This window comes from Trematomus bernacchii, unplaced genomic scaffold (assembly GCF_902827165.1).
Source record: "Trematomus bernacchii unplaced genomic scaffold, fTreBer1.1, whole genome shotgun sequence".
NCBI lineage: Eukaryota > Metazoa > Chordata > Actinopteri > Perciformes > Nototheniidae > Trematomus > Trematomus bernacchii.
This window is the reverse complement of record NW_022987821.1, coordinates 3,483,414-3,502,545: the sequence shown is the minus strand read 5'-3', so window position 1 is coordinate 3,502,545 and position 19,132 is coordinate 3,483,414. Positions and strand designations below refer to the sequence as shown.

The 19,132-nt window shown below is 42.2% G+C and overlaps 1 protein-coding gene across 1 annotated transcript; it reads right to left on the bottom strand.

Moving 5' to 3' along the window:
* Positions 1-4,416: 4,416 nt before the first annotated feature.
* On the bottom strand, positions 4,417-17,689 carry LOC117499029 (aldehyde oxidase 1-like). The gene is made up of 35 exons (XM_034151257.1): positions 17,588-17,689; positions 16,821-16,878; positions 16,424-16,520; positions 16,238-16,346; positions 15,879-16,005; positions 15,570-15,631; positions 15,351-15,428; positions 15,068-15,148; positions 14,772-14,916; positions 14,530-14,622; positions 14,253-14,404; positions 14,028-14,121; positions 13,832-13,941; positions 13,531-13,715; positions 13,235-13,397; positions 13,074-13,151; positions 12,812-12,981; positions 12,607-12,733; positions 12,254-12,376; positions 11,445-11,541; positions 10,377-10,501; positions 10,101-10,234; positions 9,863-9,950; positions 9,688-9,774; positions 9,421-9,612; positions 9,115-9,342; positions 8,911-9,006; positions 8,539-8,667; positions 8,343-8,417; positions 8,205-8,257; positions 8,021-8,135; positions 7,878-7,943; positions 5,593-5,781; positions 5,298-5,465; positions 4,417-5,038 (listed from the first exon to the last, which is right to left on the bottom strand). Exons 1-35 carry the CDS (start codon positions 17,639-17,641, stop codon positions 4,988-4,990), a joined length of 3,999 nt encoding a protein of 1,332 aa, XP_034007148.1. The 5' UTR covers positions 17,642-17,689; the 3' UTR covers positions 4,417-4,987.
* Between the last annotated feature and the right edge of the window lie 1,443 nt (positions 17,690-19,132).

Genomic DNA, 19,132 nt, shown 5'->3' with positions numbered 1-19,132 from the left:
CTGAGATGATTACGTTTCGAAGAGCTTATGACCGGTTCATTTGGGTTTTTGAAACTTAAATATTACTGCACCTGAAAATCCTTGAACCCACAACCTTCTGTCTCACAGTCTGTGTTCTATCCCTCTGAACCACTTGACCAGTGACTGCTACATTTAATTTGGTAACTTAATTCTCTACTTTGGATGGTTAGACTTAGAAAATGCATGGACCTCACATGGATCGAACCCAAGACTCCTGCTCACCTGAGCAGCGTTGTATCCCACTGAACTATTTCATTTATGAAAGTCTTAGGTTGTTTGGTAGATTATGTCACAATGAAAATGTAAAAAAGGAAATAGAACAAGTTATTGTGCATTGCATCCAATACAACTATCCTTGTAAGTATGTCATACAATTGTGCCACCAACATTTTAAAATGAAAATCTCTTCTCTAGGCTTTTTTCACACCATTTTGGATGTTTTACCTGAAAACCAGTGCAAATAAAGAAGATTGAACCCACAACCTCCAGTCTTCAAGGCAGTGTTTCTTCCCAGTGAGCCATTTGACCTGGGCCAATAAACTTTTGTTTGGTAATGTAATTCTGCACTTTGGGTGTTAAACTTCCAAAAATCTATGCACCTCATGGGGATCGAACCCAAAACTTCAGCTCACCTGAGCAGCGTTGTATCACCCTGAGCTATTAGATTGAGACAGTGACCTGTTGTTTGGTAGATTATGTGACGAATAAAAATGTAAAAACTGAAAAAAACTGTCCTTGTAAGTATGTCACACAATTGTGCCACCAACATTTTAAAATGAAAAACCCTTCTCTAGGCTTTTTTCACACCATTTTGGATGTTTTACCTGAAAAACCAGTGCAAATAAAGAGGGTTGAATCAAGAACCTCCAGTCTTCAAGGCAGTGTTTTATCCCAGCCAGCCATTTGACCTGGCCCATATGTGTTGCGTTTGGTAATATAATTCCACACTTTGGGTCTTGGACTCCAGAAAATCCCTGCACCTTATGGGGATCGAACCTTAAACCTCAGTTTACCTGAGCAGCGTAGTATCACTCTGAGCTATCAGATCTGAGACAGCCAATGGTCATTGTCCAACTGTCCAAGACTTTGTTTCAAAAAGGAAATGTAAAAAAAGCAATTGCATAGTTTGTCATAAAGCTGTGCCTAGAACAGTTACCATGGACACAAGTAAATGTAAAACTCTGCTCTTCTTTCATCTGGATGTTTAGCCACGCCCAGCCACGTCAGCCCCCCCGACTTAGCAGACTTTTTCAAGCTATATGAATATTTTCCTGCTGTCAGTGTTCATATTTTTTATTTTCTTCCGGCAGACTATCTGATGGAGCAGCTAGACAAGTACATGGCTCAGTTTCCCAAAGTGCGAATTCTTCGTCTGAAGGAGCGTCAGGGTCTGATCAGGGCCAGGATCGCAGGAGCTGATATAGCCCAAGGTAACCAAAGCTTAGAACAGTGTCATACACTTATGACCTGCCTTATGAGCTCCGCGCTGTAGTGGAAACGCGCCATAATGGCGCGTTTCCACTACAGCGCGGAGCACGGTTTAAGAGGGCTGTGACGTCAGCGGCCCGTCTTTGGTTGCGTTTCCACTTGGCCTAGTACCGCCGGCGGGTCCTAATTCACAGTTTTTCTGGCCTCATAAAATCGCGGGTCTAGGGCCAGAGACAACGAGGCTGAGTCGGGCTGAGTATGCTAAACTAGAGAGAGCATCGCTGGCAAGGGGGCTACAACTAAAACAAGATGGACATATTTGACCGTGATTTAATTGTAATACACGTTTCAAAATGATGCCGAAGTAACAACATACTGATACCGGTTAGTAAAAACCATGAATTAATGCTTTGTCAAGTCTGCAGACAGACGGCAGGCGAAAAACCTTTTAAAATGCGTGTGTTCTAAATGGAGATTGGCTAAGCTAACGCAGTATATGCTCCGACCGTCCACACTCACAACAACGGCCTATACAGACATAAATAAAGCAGCGACTGTATTCACCATGACACAGGCAGTCTGTGGTTTGTACTTCTTTAACTTTTGTCTAGTTTCTGAACATATATGAGGAGCTGTGAGCTCTGAGTGCTAACAGCTAACGGCTGTGTTGTTTTTCTGGGGTCCTCTGAAGATCACGTCACGGCTCCGCCTACACTGCGTTACTATAGATACTGCCCCAGTTCCTAAACTGTAATGGAAATGCGCCATAAAGTGAGCCAGTCCTAACGAGGCCCAGCCATACCGAACGGGGCCAAGCGAGGCCGTGTAGTGGAAACGCGCCATTAGCAGACTCAGCAGGCCTACAGACTTAGCAGACTATCGGCAGTGACTGAAGGGCCCTGCACAGGAGTGCAGTAAGAGCCGGCAGCCACCTATCGGCCGCTTATTAGACTTAGCAGACTTGGGGACGTTTAGCAGACTTAGGGACATTTAGCAGACTTGAGGACGTTTAGCAGACTTGAGGACGTTTAGCAGACTTAGGGACATTTAGCAGATTTAGGGACGTTTAGCAGACTTGGGGACAAGGCTGCTCTGCTATGTATGAATAAAATGAATAAATGTGAATAAAGCAAAAGTTTCTTTAAATACATTTGTCTCCTTTGTTCATTTCCAGTTCCTAAGATAGTATCCTATTCACTACTCTCTTACTTCCTAACCCTCCTTTCTTCTATTCCCTTAAATAGCATCCTATTAACCAATTAACCCTATTAACGTATTCATTACCCCTTTATCCTTATCCTTATCTACTCTCTGCAACGTATAAGGCTCGAACCTGCAACCTCTGGCCTACCAACCACCCTTCTATCTCCTTGAGCTATCAGACCCAATGACAGTCCTCTGCTTTTACTTGTATTTGACTTCTTCATTTTGAAGAAGACATCTTAAATCTCTGCAACGTATAAGTCTCGAACCTACAACCTCCGGTATACCAACCACCATTCCATCTCCTTGAGCTATGAGACCTGATGACATTTCTCTGCTTTTACTTGTTTTTGACTTCTTCGTTTTGAAGAAGACATCTTAAATCTCCACCAGAGGTTTGAACTCACGTTATCTGGTCTCCAAGACGGGTGTCTTGGAGACCAGATCACAGTGAGCCATTCGGTGTGACACAGTTAGATGTTCCCTGGCCTATGTGAGATTTTCACCTCTGGTTTGATGAGAGAGATGTTGCTTGTTTGAAGATTTTGAAGATTTGGAAGTTGTGTGAGTGTATGGCCAGAGGGCAGGACCTATAAACACATTTACTACCCAATAGCATTGTGAGGCTAAACAAAAGGACCTTTTGACTATATCAATATAGTTTAAAAAAAACAAAACACTTACTGACTTTTTTTAGGATAGCTTAAACAGATGTTGTAAAATAAGAACCGGGGGCCTTACAGTAACGTTGCACTAGATGGCAGCAAAGTGTTTTTGATCTGAGAGAAGAACAAAACAAGATATCTCAATAAAATATACTTTGAAATCATAAATATTGGGAACATAAATATGATATATCAAGTCAAATGTGAAATACTTAATGAAAAAATTCAAAAATAGGTATGTATTTATGTTAAGTGGACTGATATTGTTTGTTGCTGTTTTGCTGTTATCTCCCACTAACTGTGTCCATATGTGCTCCTAAAAGTTATGTTTCTCATAAATTGACTTGTAAAAAGCAGCTGACCTCAGACATGACCTTCAGATAATCTGAAGATTATCACTCACCCGCACTCTGAGTTTACGGATGCTGCAGGAGTGTTTCTCCCAAAACAAATATGAAGCGCTTTATGAAATGTCCACAAAGCTGGAAACCATGATTGAGCTTTCTCTGACATTCGTCCCATCTCTCGATGGGACCCGAAGACTAAAGCTAGTGTGCAACATCTCTCGCTGGTTTTTTAGCTGACAGGATTTAAAAAACAAAACCAGCGTTGCCAAATAATGCATCCACCTATTAAGTTCCTTTACATACACTGGAGGATTAAACAATTTTACCAGCTGATATGTTGTACTGTTTTGAAGTGGACGTTACATTATTATTTTCACATTTCAAAACCTCATTTTAGAATAACAGTTTAGTAAAGCTCTCTGAAATGGTTAAAAACACAGCGAAAAGAACACAAGAGAATTTGCCCTGAGAAATAATGATAATTAATCAAACAAACCTTGCAAACTTAGACCAATCACATCAAGGAAATGCTACTAAAATAAAATATTAATGACTCTTAAACTATAGACTTCAGATTATTTATCACCATTGATGAACCAAAAAGAAAATGATATCGTTTCCAAACCGTGCTTTGCCGTACAAATCATTGAAATGTCTGGAAGTTTTCGCTTGAAGCTGTGCGCGCTCCCGCGAGGTGCATGCATATCTCGGGGTGACACTGTTCCATGGAAATAACAAATACATACTTCATATTCATTTTAAGTATTATATCAACATTTTAATTTGATCAATTCAGCCAGTTTATTTTACAAATATTGAGTCACATCTACATCACTTGTTTTATATTATAGGGCCATTCTAGAAGTGCTTCTGTGTCCCTTTCTGATTTTTCTAGACATGAAGTTTCAGCTGTCTTTACCAGGTAGGCTGATCTGTTTTAATTAGCAATAGTTTTACTCAATTTACTTTTTTGATTAAAGGTTAAAAAGAAAACAATACAAATATTTGTTTGTATCAGTCATAAAACGTTTGTGGAATACCACTGAATAATAAAGAGGAAACACAGATCATTTGTTGATTTTAATATTGTGCTTAATTATGTATTCTTCTATTGAAATAGTGATACTGGAGGATGAGAGCAAGGGCAAACAATTAAATTGCAATAAAAAAATGTCACAATAAAAATTAGAAACGTTTCATTGGTTGGTTCAAAAGAACAGAGAAGGTTTATAGATCATTGAGTATAACTGTATTACTTCATTATTGTTTGTTGCGTTCATGCACTGCTTTAGTATTCACATACAAAGATTGACAGGTTGAGTTTTAGATGTTTAAGGCCCATGGTGTAAAAGATCCTGGTTTGCTGGCTGGAATCTGGGAACAAAATAAAACACAAACCAACAAATATCACCACTGGAGAATGCTAAATGTAAAATCTCTGGAATTTTACACCATGGCAGAATAACATTTTGAAATCAAATAAAACCAATGACAGAATAGCAGACCTTAAATAAATACCTGCTATTGGAGAAATCACAGTAAATTAGGCAGGTACAATGTAAAACAAACACTTCAACTGATCTCAACCACTGCAGTTTCTGTGTAGAAACACCCATATCTCTGCAGTTTTTACCTTCTGAGTCAACGGGGAGGCGCAGGCGAGGCAGATCCTCTCCGGAGTCGCAGGGCTGTTTAGAGAAAACGGGCCAAATAACCCGGAGTCAGAGCGAGCTGCAGACACGGCGTCTTTGATGGCGAAGAACGCAGTGCTGCCCAGGAAGAGGACAGGCTCTCCAATACCCTGCAGAACCAAACACCAGGAACATTTATTGTTTTATTAATTGACACACATCAGAGAAGTGAGAAAAAGTCAAGAAAAAACCACAGGAGTATTATTTCTCGTCAACAATGCAAAATAAATATTGAACCTTTGAGGAGTAGATGGCGTGGGGGTTGTAGGAGTTCGACAGCAAGTAGACATTGAAGTGAAGCGGCATGTCGCACACCGCCGGGATCTTATACTGAGACGGACCGCGAGTGTACAGGAGCCCGGCGGGGGAGAACTTCAACTCCTCCAGAGTGAACAGACCCAGACCCTGCATGAAGGCTCCTTCAATCTGTGGAGAGAGGAGACAGGAAAGGAAGGGAGGAAGAGACAAAAGATAAGATGTTAAACAGTAAAGAAAAAGGGGGAAATGGAGATCAAAATACAAATAAAAGAAACGAGTAAACTCGAGTAAACTCTGAAGAGCATCTGTTCCTAGTTATCCTAATTTAGTGGGAATGCTGTTAACAGCATTCCCACTATCTGTTCTTCTACGCACAAAATTCTTTATTCTTATTATTCCGCCCGTTATTTTGCCGGCCTTCTCCTCCTGCATTGAACATCGCAGAAACTCCGTTCAAACATCAAAACGTTCAGCTCGGTCGGGAATCGATGGCTATTACTTTTATCATTCATAACTTTCATAATTCCAGAGATACATCCCATAATTCATCACATTTTTAACCATTGAAGTCAATGGAGAAATTCTTCAGACTTGAACAATCTTCATGCGACTTCAACTGCTAACTGTTCATTCATACTTTCACTCAGAAACCTCATTCCAACTTTAAAATGTTACACATCTTTCTGACATTATTCGTGTAACACAACTTTTAAATCTGATTCTTACTTTTAGAGATATTAAACATTGTTCAGACCTTGGTAAAGAGGTAAAGAGTGCGTGATGTCACAGCTAGAGTGGAGCAAATCTTGAAATTTGCCTTCATATTTTTCTTTAAACTGCCATAATTCCCAAACCCTACATTCCTGAGACATAATTTTTCATGACAAACGTAGGAAAACATCTCGTAGCTTGAAAAATGACAAATAATTAAGCAAAAATAATTAAACAAAATGCCTCTTGAGGGCATGAAGTGACAAAAACTTTCAACATGTCTCCATTAAAACCCATTGTAATTTCAGGCAGATATTTCCTCACAGCAGCAGCCGCACACCTTTCTTAAACTGCCAAAAAGGCCACATTATTAACCCGAAAGTACACAAGATCAAGAGAAGAGAGAGAGGGCGATCAAGAGAAGAGAGAGAGGGTGATCAAGAGAAGAGAGAGAGGGTGATAGAAGAGAGAGAGGGCGATCAAGAGAAGAGAGAGAGGGCGATCAAGAGAAGAGAGAGAGGGCGATCAAGAGAAGAGAGAGAGGACGAGCAAGAGAAGAGAGAGGACGAGCAAGAGAAGAGAGAGAGGGCGATAGAAGATTGAGAGGGCGATCAAGAGAAGAGAGAGAGGGCGATCAAGAGAAGAGAGAGAGGGCGATCAAGAGAAGAGAGAGAGGGCGATCAAGAGAAGAGAGAGAGGGTGATCAAGAGAAGAGAGAGAGGGCGATCAAGAGAAGAGAGAGAGGGCGATCAAGAGAAGAGAGAGAGGACGAGCAAGAGAAGAGAGAGAGGGCGATAGAAGATTGAGAGGGTGATCAAGAGAAGAGAGAGGGCGATCAAGAGAAGAGAGAGAGGGCGATCAAGAGAAGAGAGAGAGGGCGATCAAGAGAAGAGAGAGAGGGCGATCAAGAGAAGAGAGAGAGGGCGATCAAGAGAAGAGAGAGAGGGCGATAGAAGATTGAGAGGGCGATCAAGAGAAGAGAGAGAGTAATGTAACCTCCTAATGTAATGTATAACTCCTATGAAAATGTTCAAAAAGTGCTCAAACTTCACATGTGTGCTAACAGTCCAGCCGTGAAGACATCTACGGGACAGTTTTGAGATTTCTTCAAATGCTGTTGCCATGGCAACACAATGCTCACCATGAAACACGGTTCTCATAACTTCAGTGAAAATGCTCCAAACGGCCCAAAACTTCACAGGTTTGGTAACGATGCAGCCATCAACGCATCTAAGCGTATTATGGGATGTCATCAAATGCCGTTGGCATGGCGACAGATCATTCGCCATCAAGTTAGTTCAAAAGTTTGCAGTTCAAATATTCTGCTGCTTTTCCAAGCCTTTTTTACTTTCTTTTCTTCTCTCATCACACATTCAAGCCCCCAGTGTTCATGTATCATTTCAATCTAAATTCTTCACTTTCTTCTTACACATTACATTTCAGCATAGCAATTCAGCGTCAGCTTTTCAGCATAAAGCATTCCCACTAGCAATTTCTTCAGGAATTGCATTCTCTAGTTATGATCTATTGTTGCATTTAAATCAGCCACTCACTTGGCCGATGTCAATTGAGGGGTTCACACTTTTCCCGGTGTCCGCCACAATGTCTGTCCTTACAGTCTGCAGGATAAAAAGAACCAACGTTATTTATTTATTTTATGCAGATTTATCTCTTTAAAAATAAAACATGTCCTGACCCTGTAGTCTCCTGTGAGGCAGTCCAGCTCCACCTCACAGCAACACACTCCGAAGGTGAAGTAAGCGTACGGCTGCCCCTCCATCTTCTCCCAGTCCATGTACAGGTCCGGTCCTCTGAGGACAGGGATGTGTTACTGTCAATTCATAAATAAATATGAAATGATCATAAATGTGAAGTCGTACCTGTAGAATCCAGTAACGGATAAACTGATTTTATCCAAAAATGCTGCCATGACCTGAGAATAAATAAAAGAAAACAGAATCTGTGATAAAAATGCTTTAGTTATCTAATTCAGGTTTTCCATTATTATGCAATTGTACCCAGCTCTCCCATGATCCTTTGGGGTTCTCCTTCCTGATTGGCTCCAGGCGCTGGTACAGAATCTGGCAGGCATCCTGAATAACAGAAAAAAGTAAACAATACACGTAAATGATATGTCAAATAAAGTTTACAACTAAATGGTTTCATTAAAAGAGACTTTTATTATAAAAACAAACAAACAGGAAGTGATGTTACCTTCACTGCCATGCCATTGGCGTCTGTGCTGTAGGACGCACCTGACGGGGAGGTGTTGGGGACGGTGTTGGTGCTGGTCTCACTGATGTAGATCTTGGAGGCGGGGATGTGGAGCTCCCGACTTGCAACCTGACAGGAAACAGGGAACAGAACCGGAGAGGGTCAATTCTGATTTTGTTCCTTTCTTTAACTTTAAATCGACAGCATATGCCAATTCAGTTGGATTTTCAAAATAAAACATTAGCTATTCATTAGCTTTAATTTCCTCTATAAATGCACTCAGCATCAGGACCGTGTTTCTTGACTTATTTTGGGCTGGCAGATGTCACACATTTTGAGTCTTTTTCACTCACACTGAAGAACTTCCTGTACCTGTTGCATCTTAGTGTGCAGCCCCTGACCCATCTCCGTCCCCCCGTGAGAGACCAGAACAGAGCCGTCTTTATAGATGTGCACCAAAGCTGCAGCCTTTACACACAAACAAGCACACAATCACCATCAGTGTATATTAGGAGATATACTGATATAAAGCATAATAAGCTGAACCTAACCATGCCTAAAAAAGACCAAACTGACCTGGTTTAGGAAGCTTTCTGAAAATGCGACCCCGAACTTAACGGGGACGATGGCCATGCCTCTCTTCCTCCAGCGGTGCTGCAGGTTGAACTCCTGCACGGCGCTGCGGCGGGCGCTGAACTCACACTTCTCCTTACACTCCTGCCAGCAGCGCCGCAGGTTCTCCGGGCTGAACGCAAACTTGTAGTGAGTGATGGACGGACCCTCGTACATGTTCATCTCCCTGATCTGATACACCATTTGAAAACAGGAATTAGTGATTGTACCACTGATGATTAATACTAAGCATATTGATTGGATAATGACCTGGTCTGCAGGGCGTCCCAGCGCCATGGCCACGTCGTTGATCATGTTCTCCATGACCATGAGGGCCTGTGGCACGCCGAAGCCCCTGAAGGCGGTGTTGGAGGGCAGGTTGGTCCTGCAGGCGGCGGCGCGACCCCGCAGGTTGGGGAAGTTGTAGGCGTTTTCAAAGTGGAGCGGAATCTGCTCGACTATCTGCCAGAAGAAGAAAATCGAGGGTTACAGTTTGTCTGTTCATCTGGTAAATAAATATAAAATAATTTTACGCACAACGATAGATTCATCCACTGCGTTTCCAGCGTTGATGAAGTACTGGATATCTACCGCCACGATCCTCCCATCTTGCATGAAACCCACCTGAAAAAAAACAACAATATTTTATCACTTTTCCTGAAAACATTCACAATGTTCAATCCATCAACTTCTGGCAAGTGTTTTTTATTACTTTGTATTTGGCGAGGACAGGGTGGCGGCCTCCTGTGATCAACATGTCCTCTCCTCGCTCCAAAACACAGCGCACTGCTCGATTAGTCCTAAACAGAAACAGTCAAAGCAATTACCATAAATAAAACGAAGAATTTAAGTCTACTCTGTTTCTCATTTAATTTCAATACACCTATTTGTTTTTGTATTAAACAGACATATTCTGATGCTGCGTGTTGTTGTTTTCCATTGTGACTTACTTCCACGCAGCCACAGACGTAATACAAGCCAGGATCGCGGTTTTGAAGACCTTCCCTCCGAAAGCTCCTCCGATCCGTTTGACGTGACATGTGACTCTGTTGGACGGGATGCCCAACGTCTCTGCTATAGCGTCCTGCGCCCAGGAAAATGAGACAAATCCATCAAACCCCAGATATCTTTTGTAGGTGCCGTCATCATTTCAAGTGTTAATTGTTAAAAGATTGGTAATAGAAATGTTTTGATGATCACTAATGGTCTAAAAATCGTCTGTGTACCTGAGTAAATGACAGATGCTGACTGGAGACGTAAACGTTGAACTCAGTCTCCTCTCCAACGGGAACTACCAGCATGCTTTGCGTCTCCATGTAGAAATGCTCCTGACCTCCCATCCTAAACTCTCCTGTGGAAACAATTAGCGAAACACAGTGACGTGCAAACACTTTGGACAAATACAAAACCTGGTTTTGTTTGATCAGTGGCGAGCCAAATATTTAATACACTGGCATATAAAGCCGGTGTCACGTGGGTCACAGGTGACTTTGTTGTTATTGGTACTCGAGCTGCGCATGCGTGCGATGGACATATCCAGTGCTAAAGCACCGCCTCTGGTGGTCATCCGGGACTCATAGAACCGTAGTTACAGAAGTAACTATCGTTACCTCGACAAAAAAGCAATGGGATTTCTCCATAGGATTTTGGAAAATAGCTCGAAATAAGGTCTGTGGAAAACGAACCCGTTAGATAAATGCACGTTTTGTTCAGCCGGATAATATCCACATGTCTACCCTACTTTTATAATTTTCTAATCATAAATCTAGTCGATAGATTTATGATTAGCATAAGTTAGTTCATGATGGCTCATGTCAGTGATAGTGATGACATCGTTGCGAAATTATTAACAGAGTCATTTTCAAGATTGAGTTACACTGATAAACTGGAGTGGCAAAGGATCAGCTGCATAACCCCGCCATCAAGTGCTTCATCCAAAAGGACAGGAGGATGGACTTTGTGTTTAAGTGATCTGATTCTCAAAAGGTAAGTCATTTTCAATATGGGCCGCCGTGCCGACTTAATTCATTTTTAATTGTTACTTGGCTGTGGGTGCCCTGTCATGATAGGTGTTTATATAAATGGTGTTGTTTTGTGTGGTAGAGGGTCGCTGTCATTGATGCCTTTTGCACCCCGGGCCGTTGTTTTGATATTCCGCTGAAGTATAGGCTGTGACGTAATAACTCTCTTTTTTTCGAGGTCAGAGGGCTTAGGTATAAAAGTCACGGCTCGCCGCTGTGTTTGATTATGTTCAGATGTTAATAGAACTAATATGTTTCAGGACAGACTCTTACCTTCATGAATCTGATCGACAGTTTTAAACGCTTCGGTCAGATTTCCTCTCTCGATGCTCCTCAGAGGCTCGAAGAAAGACGACTTCTCAATGGCTTCCTGTCACAGGGATTCACATAAAAGAAGTATTGGAAAATAATAGATTTTGTGGGGAAAATTGATTAATGTATCTTCTAAGATTTTGATTGATTTACAACTTCTTAAAAAAATTCTTTACAGCTACTACATTTTGTCTTAATTATGCTTACTTAAAGTGGACCTATCATGCTATATTTGAATAATATAGTGTAGGACCATACCTATATAAGGCATATTTATACTTTTTTTTTTTTCAAAATACCAAACAGATCATGCATTTTAGCCATGCCTCATTTCGCTCAATTTGAAAATGTTTATGTACTACAGCGTCTCCAGCGCTTTCGAACGGCAATGGCCATGGCTGTCTCCTCCTGATTGGTGGAGTTGGCCCAATAGCCGTAGCGCCACTGTCCTGACGTCCGGACAGTGTTCAAATCTGGATCAGTTTTTATCAGATCCGTTGCAGCCCCTTTTTTAGAGATTTGGGTATGGAGGAAAATAGAGAGGGTTGTGTTTTCTGACACTTGGTGAGTTCCCTGGAACACCGGGGACACATATTCATGTATAAAAGATGTACAAAAGTGCATTTTGCATGATAGGTCCCCTTTAACTGACCTTACTATTTGTGTTTTTACATTATTGCAAGAAACTCCATAATCTTATAAAAACCCATCTCAAAAAGTGCATCTCGGGTTGGATTTGTTATATGTCAGTAAATCTGGACTCAACTCACCTCTGTGGTGAAGATGGGCTCCGGCAGGTCTTCGTACCCGACCTTCACCGCCGCTGCTCCTCTTCTGGCGTGAGCTCTCGTATCAGCGACTACCGCACACAACATCTGCCCCACGCATGACACCTGCACAGAAAGAGCACATTAATCAGCGTATAAACATGGGGAACTTTGAAATTCAAGTCTTTTCCCACAAATAAGTTGGAATTCTGTTTGCTTTTTGAAGGATCTACACAGTGTTATTAGTAAAGAGGGTGTAAGACTTCAGTGTAAATCAGTCAGTTTTCTAACTATCACTGTTTTCAAAGTGTACACACACACCATTAAAAAGAGGTGTGCACACGCTCACACTGTACCTCGCTCTCAGCAAGCAGCTCCTCTTCATACCCGCACATTTCACGGACTTTCTTCCCAGGAATGTCTTTGACTGTGATGACATCCACAACACCAGGAAGCTGCAGAGCCTCGCTCACATCCAGCCCTCTGTCGGATTAAAAGTTAAAGTTTAAAAACGATGCAAGAAATCTAAATTGTAGTCAGAGATCCTTACTTTTTCCTTACGTGATTCGAGCCTTGGCTCGAGAGCTGGTGACCAGAGCGAGGAACAGCTCCCCGTCTGTCGTCGGGATGTCGTCGCAGTAAACCGCCTCTCCTGTGGCCTGGCTGAGGGCGGAGCGATGCATCATGGGACGCCCCACAGGGTCCTGCTCGCTCTGGCTCTTTGACACATGCTGAAGAACAAGCAGAAGAAGAAGTCAGGTTTGCATATTAAAAGTGGTTTATCAAAATGCAAAATGCTTTAGATTAACATTTATTTTCTCACCTGGAACTCCTGCAGGCTGGGTTGGATCTCTTTGGGGAGAGGCTGCATTTTCTCAGGAACCTCATCTGTAATCACATTCTGCACACAGAAACTCTAGTATACATATCTTACTGGTTTCTCGAGGGAATTAAAGCATGTTTTTTTATCAGTCCTTGTCCTACCATGTCTCTGAGTCTCTGCAGGACCTCCAGGTTGAACTTGAAGAGGAAGCTGAGAGTCAGAGAGCGACGGAACTCCACTTTTCCTCCAGGAGCCGAAGGAGGGAGCACCAACTCCTCCAGGAGGACGTCATACGCCCGGCTCAGGGTCTCCTCGTCCCAACGCCTGAAGGAAACACGCTCTATAGTCATGCCTGTTATTGTTATTGAATAAAGAAATCAAGGATGACTAATGAAAAAAAGAAAGTGGGAAACAGAGGAAAGAAAATCCTGCTTATCTACTTCTAATAATCAAACACCTTGAGATGATAGCCTGGCAGGTTTTGGAGGCGCTAACAGTGGTGGGTCCCATCCCACCGTAGTAAATACTGATGTCCTGCACCACCCGGGACCCCTCGGAGAAGAACACCCTCATCCCGGTGGTCACCGTGGAGAAGCTGCTCTCCTTCCTCGGAGCATGACGGAAAGCTCGGACAAACTCCCCCTGCAGGAACACACAGAGGAGATCAGATTTAACCTTCTTATCAGCTGTTACAAAAAAACTACTTATCTATTTGAATACACTGCAAATGGGAGGACTCTTAGAAACGATATGTGTACCTTCCTGGAGAAGGGAATAAAGACAGAAAGCACAATCTCTTCTGGCTTCAGGATGGTTTTCCCGGAGCTCGCGAAGAAGTTTTGATCCATAGGAACCTCTCGTCTTCCTCCTGGTAAAAAGGAGCAAAAGTGTCTGATATTAATCTTCATTTTTTGAAAGTTTGAACTGCGGATCTTCTACCAGAAATCTACTCACCGTTAGAAATGACGCTCACTCTGCAGCTCCCAGCAGCTAAAACAGGGTTCAGGTCTGAGTTTGGGAACGCGCTCATGATGTTGCCTCCAAGAGACTAAACGTGTAAAAGCAAAAATAAAAATATATTATCTATAATTCTTCTTCATGCTTTGTAAATACATCCTCTAAATCGAAGGGACTAATATTTCTCTGATACTAGATAATAAATTAGTAGAGTGTTTTTACAGCAACGTTACGGATCTGCTGGCTTCCCAGGTTCCCCAGCTGTTGGATCAGAGCTCTGAACAGCTCAGTTTTCTCCTGCGGACTCTGAAGCAGCAGCTTCTCCAGGAGAGACTGAAGCTCAGAGAGACTGCAGCCCGCCCCCACCCAAACACCTGAAAAGTTGTGGAGAGGAATTTAGAAAAAAAACTCTGTACTTTTATACTCTGCACTGGCAGGCAGAATTATTATCTGTACGATAATTATGTACAAATATAAATTGTAAATGTGTTTTACCCACCTTGTGGAGTCTGAGTGACCTCAAACAGCTCCATCACTCTGGTTGGAGAGATTATCAGCGGATGCACGGTGCCTTTAAACTTTATATCTGGACCTTTAACAGGAATCAGAGTGTAGGTCAACTTGGACAGTAATGACTCACTACATCATGCCTACTTATGATCCTATGACTGTTTTGTACTTGTGATAAACTGGCAAAGGAACAACTGCAGAAAGTCTGAATAAACCTAAAATCAATCTGACCTATGTTTGTGTTCCCCATCACCAGAGGAGCTGCAGGGTTTCTGGTCTTCAGCTGCAGCAGCTCTTGCAGGGAGGAGGGGGACACCCAGCGCATCCTCTCCCCCTGGAAGGTGAGGCTCTGTGGGCTCGCGCTCTCTGACATCAGCTGTGGAGAAAGTTGCATTTTAATACTGCAGCTTCATGATGGGAACAATATTGGATAAACACGACCTGGAATGACCCTCTGTGAGTAAACACTCTGAGCAGTGTGTTACATTTGAACTTATTGTTGCTTGAAAAAAGATCTCATGTCTTACGATCAGTTCAGGAGGGAAGATAAGCTCCTGGGTCGGGTCCAGAGGAAGAAACTCATCCTTGTTGAACAACCGTGGCTTTTCCTGCAGAACATTGAGAGAGGAGATAAAACAAGCATTTAATGTGATACATGGGACACCATGGCAAGATTAGTAAGTGAATGTATTTTTTCATTCCTCAGATCCTTAAAAAACATTATTTGTTTTTCAAAATGCTTAAAAAAAGGGAAATAGAAAAAAGACAAATAACTAGAAAAGCAAGACATTTATTTTTACTTAAACTCACATGCTCTGCTTCATCATCATTTTTGTCTCCATTGAGGCAACAGTCTCCGGCTCCATTAGCTTGACAGCAGTTTTCTTCCTGTTGGTTTTAGTTGCAGTTAAATTAATCACATACTTATGTTAATGTTTTTCCTTGTGTTTGCTAGCCCATGCATGGTGACACAGTCATGCAAAAACAGAATGATATAACTTGTATTCCCTGCAGAGCGGAGCTTTGTACCTGACAGAAAGTCCTGCAGCCGTCGATAATGGGCCGATATCCAGTACAGCGACACAGATTTCCTGGAAAAACAAAACACAGAATAAGGAGGCATGACAGATTTGTGAGACTTCATTAATAATCACCTGGTGTTTTCACATGGATATAAATAGCTGGATTCATGGAAAAGGCACGACTGCACCAATTTCTAAAATCACAAATCAAAACTCACATTTTCAGATCTGCTTTTAACATGTAATTCTTGTTGTGTGTTGTATTTTTAAAGGTGCGCTATATATGCTTATTATGAATAAAATCCAGCAGACGGACCGGCGAGGTGCTGTGTGATGTCCTCCATGCTGGGCTGAGGTTTGTTCCTCAGCAGGGTGTACATCGACATCACCATCCCCGGGGTGCAGAAACCGCACTGAGAGCCGTGAGCCTTCGCTATCCGCTCCTAAAAAAGCACAGCATCAAAAAGAAAATCTTTAACTCATACATTTGTTCCTTGACGAAGGTATGTTTTGCATTAAAAGGGAAGTGTGTTTGGGGCTGTACATCCAGAGGCATTTACAGTTGCTGTAACATGCATGCACATAACTTTGGGAAATGGAGGAAGCAAATGATCGCTCTCTTCCCCCTCAGCACTTAATGCTGAGGTGCTCATGAGCAAGGCGTCCCTCACTGACCTGCACCGGGTGGATGCGGCTCTTGGTGCTGCCGACCCCCTCTACGGTGGTGACAGCGGCTCCCTGCAGTGAGCAGAGCGGCAGCAGGCAGGCGTTCGCTGAGAAATGCCTGAAAGTAAGGTGAAGGGAAACTGTGTGTTCTTTCAATATACTCCAGTGGTCCTCCATTGTTATCAGAAAGGATACATGATGGTTTTGGTGGCAGGTTGGTAGCGGGACACCATGACGGTGCACGCCCCGCAGCCTCCCCCCCCGCAGCCAGACTTAGTTCCCGTTAACCTCACTGCAGCCACCGTCAAGGGAAATAACCAAGATGCAAGCACACTTAATAAACTAAAATCAAATAACTATGCATGCAATGTAAACAAATAAGTAGCAGCATTATTTTTTTTTTAAAGTAGGGGAACATATACAAAGTAGTGTTGTTGCAGCCAGTAATACAAATTAATTGCAGAAGCCTGTGTATTGCACATTTCATTGTTATTGCACAGTGTTACAGTTTGTTATTTTGTGTGTGTGTGTGTGTGTGTGTGTGTGTGTGTGTGTGTGTGTGTGTGTGTGTGTGTTTGGTCTGAAAGGATACGCTTCTCTCTGAGGAAGGACAGCAGCATGGTCTCAGGGTCAGCATTCTTCTCTGTTACCTGTTTAACACAAGGTAAATATTTCTCTTATTAAAGGTGGGGTAGGTAATTTTGGAGAAACCAGCTCGAGTGTGCTAGAATTTGAAAATACACAGCCGGAAAAAATCTGCCACTTCCTTACAGAGCCCCTCCTCCAACACACACGAACGCGCACATGACCAATGAGGGCACGAGATAAGTTTGTGAACAGATGGAAGGCTGACAGGCAGGTAGGCCATCTCCTCCCTCCTCACCTGTGTCTTGTTGTGTGATTAGTCTTGTGTGTATTAAGTTCTGGTTTTTCTGTCTGTCTTTGTTAGATCAAAAATGAACTTTATTGTGGTTTTTGTATCACTAGGGCCTTTTTTTCTCAGAAAATATAACACAAAGTAGTTTAAGTTTGTCAAATATAAGTATTTCTTCATAAAATGTAACAGTTGTGTGATGCTAAAACTGTTTTTCTGGAGCTATTTTTTTAATCCATTTCCGTCCCAGATTCTGAGGGGTCACCGTTTGCAGTTCATGACTTAAAAACTACTTTTAGTTCAATTTAAGCATGTATTCTAATTCTCTAAATCCCTCACACTGTTTTATGAGTCAAAAATACAACTTTTAACATTCGTGCAAACTAATTTGCAGCATTTGTGACAGACTTTAGCTGAAAAAACGACTGGCTAACAGCTAAAACTACCTCAAACATGGTTATCTGTTTATTAAATGCTAAACGTACCTTTTTCCCGTTGATAAAAAAGCACAACATATCTCCCTCTTTCTCTGCAGACATCTTCCAAGTGCAAGACACGACTCAACCATAGACTGTATAGAGGCTTTGCATATGACGTCACGGGTAACGTGACGTCATATGCAAAGCCCCCCCCCCTACATGTCTATATCAGTGGTTCCCAAACGGTGTGCCGCGGCACACTGGTGTGCCGTGAGGCAAGTCCGGGTGTGCCGTGGGATTTTGTGACAACCATACGTTATTATTGCAATATACAACTACACAAAAATAATTATTTTTTAATTTACTATATCAGTACTTTGTATGCACTCATTTCATAATACAGAGGCAAACTCTATACCTAAATACAATTCTTACAAAAAAAATCCTCACAGAACCCCATATTTCGCTGTTAACGCAGTTGCAGGTGGGAATTATAAGACCGTGACACATCGAAGGCTGAAGGACAACACTAGAACTGTGTAACTTTTTTTCAATAAAATATTAAAGTCTTCCAGTCCGTGACTTTTCCTGAAAGTGTGTTATGTAGCACCCTATGTTGTTAAAAATTGTCAATATGAAGTAAGATTGAAGAAATCGCCCAAAAAATTGCCATTTATACCTATTTCCGCCCAGCGGGTCATATTGACCCCACCCCTTTTCGTATAAACATGACGTGTTGCTATAGCAACGCCTTTTGTCTACTGCGGTTCCTTATAGATTGAGAGATAGATTGAGAGAGAGAGAGATAGATGGATAGATATATTGATAGATAGTTATAGAGAGAGAGAGAGAGAGAGAGAGAGAGAGAGAGAGAGAGAGAGAGAGAGAGAGAGAGAGAGAGAGAGACACACAGACACACAGACACACAGACACACAGACACACAGACACACAGACACAGTCTGTAGTGAAGGAGTGCGCTCCCGCTCACGGGAGACTGCTCGCGCTGCGCTCCGCAGCAAACAGCTGTGGGGCGAGTTGAAAGTACGTTATGCTTCCGGGCCAGCGGGCCATTTATAATGTCGAGCCCTGAGAGTCCACAGATTATATTGGTATACATTTCATCCCTGTGCTTTGATGAAGCCTAATTTGATAAAGTTTCAAATTAATTTCTGAAATATTTCACGAGTAATATAGTTGTCTTTGTCACATTTTATTTGGCATTAGTAAATAATTATGCACATTTACAGATATTTTACATGATATGAGTGATAACACGTGTTATAAGGGCTATTTCGCACAATAGGTGTGCCTTGAGATTTTTACTTGTCCTTTGGTGTGCCTTGGGCACAAAAAGTTTGGGAACCACTGGTCTATATCACAGAGATGGTATTCGGGTCAATCTGACCCGGCAGTGCAAGTGGAGGCTAAACACACACACACACACACACACACACACACACACACACACACACACACACACACACACACACACACACACACACACACACACACACACACACACACACACACACACACACACACACACACACACACACGACTAATTTGGTAAGTGAACGGGTCAATTTGACCCTGAACAGAAGAGGTGTCTC

Coding starts and splice junctions, on each gene's coding strand:
- LOC117499029 (XM_034151257.1), bottom strand. CDS start 17,641: ATGTCTGCAGAGAAAGAGGGAGATATGTTGTGCTTTTTTATCAACGGG. Junction 14,917..15,067: donor TCTTCCCTCCTGAACTGATC/GTAAGACATGAG, acceptor CTTTCTCCACAG/CTGATGTCAGAGAGCGCGAG. Junction 8,258..8,342: donor AAGGATCATGGGAGAGCTGG/GTACAATTGCAT, acceptor ATTTATTCTCAG/GTCATGGCAGCATTTTTGGA.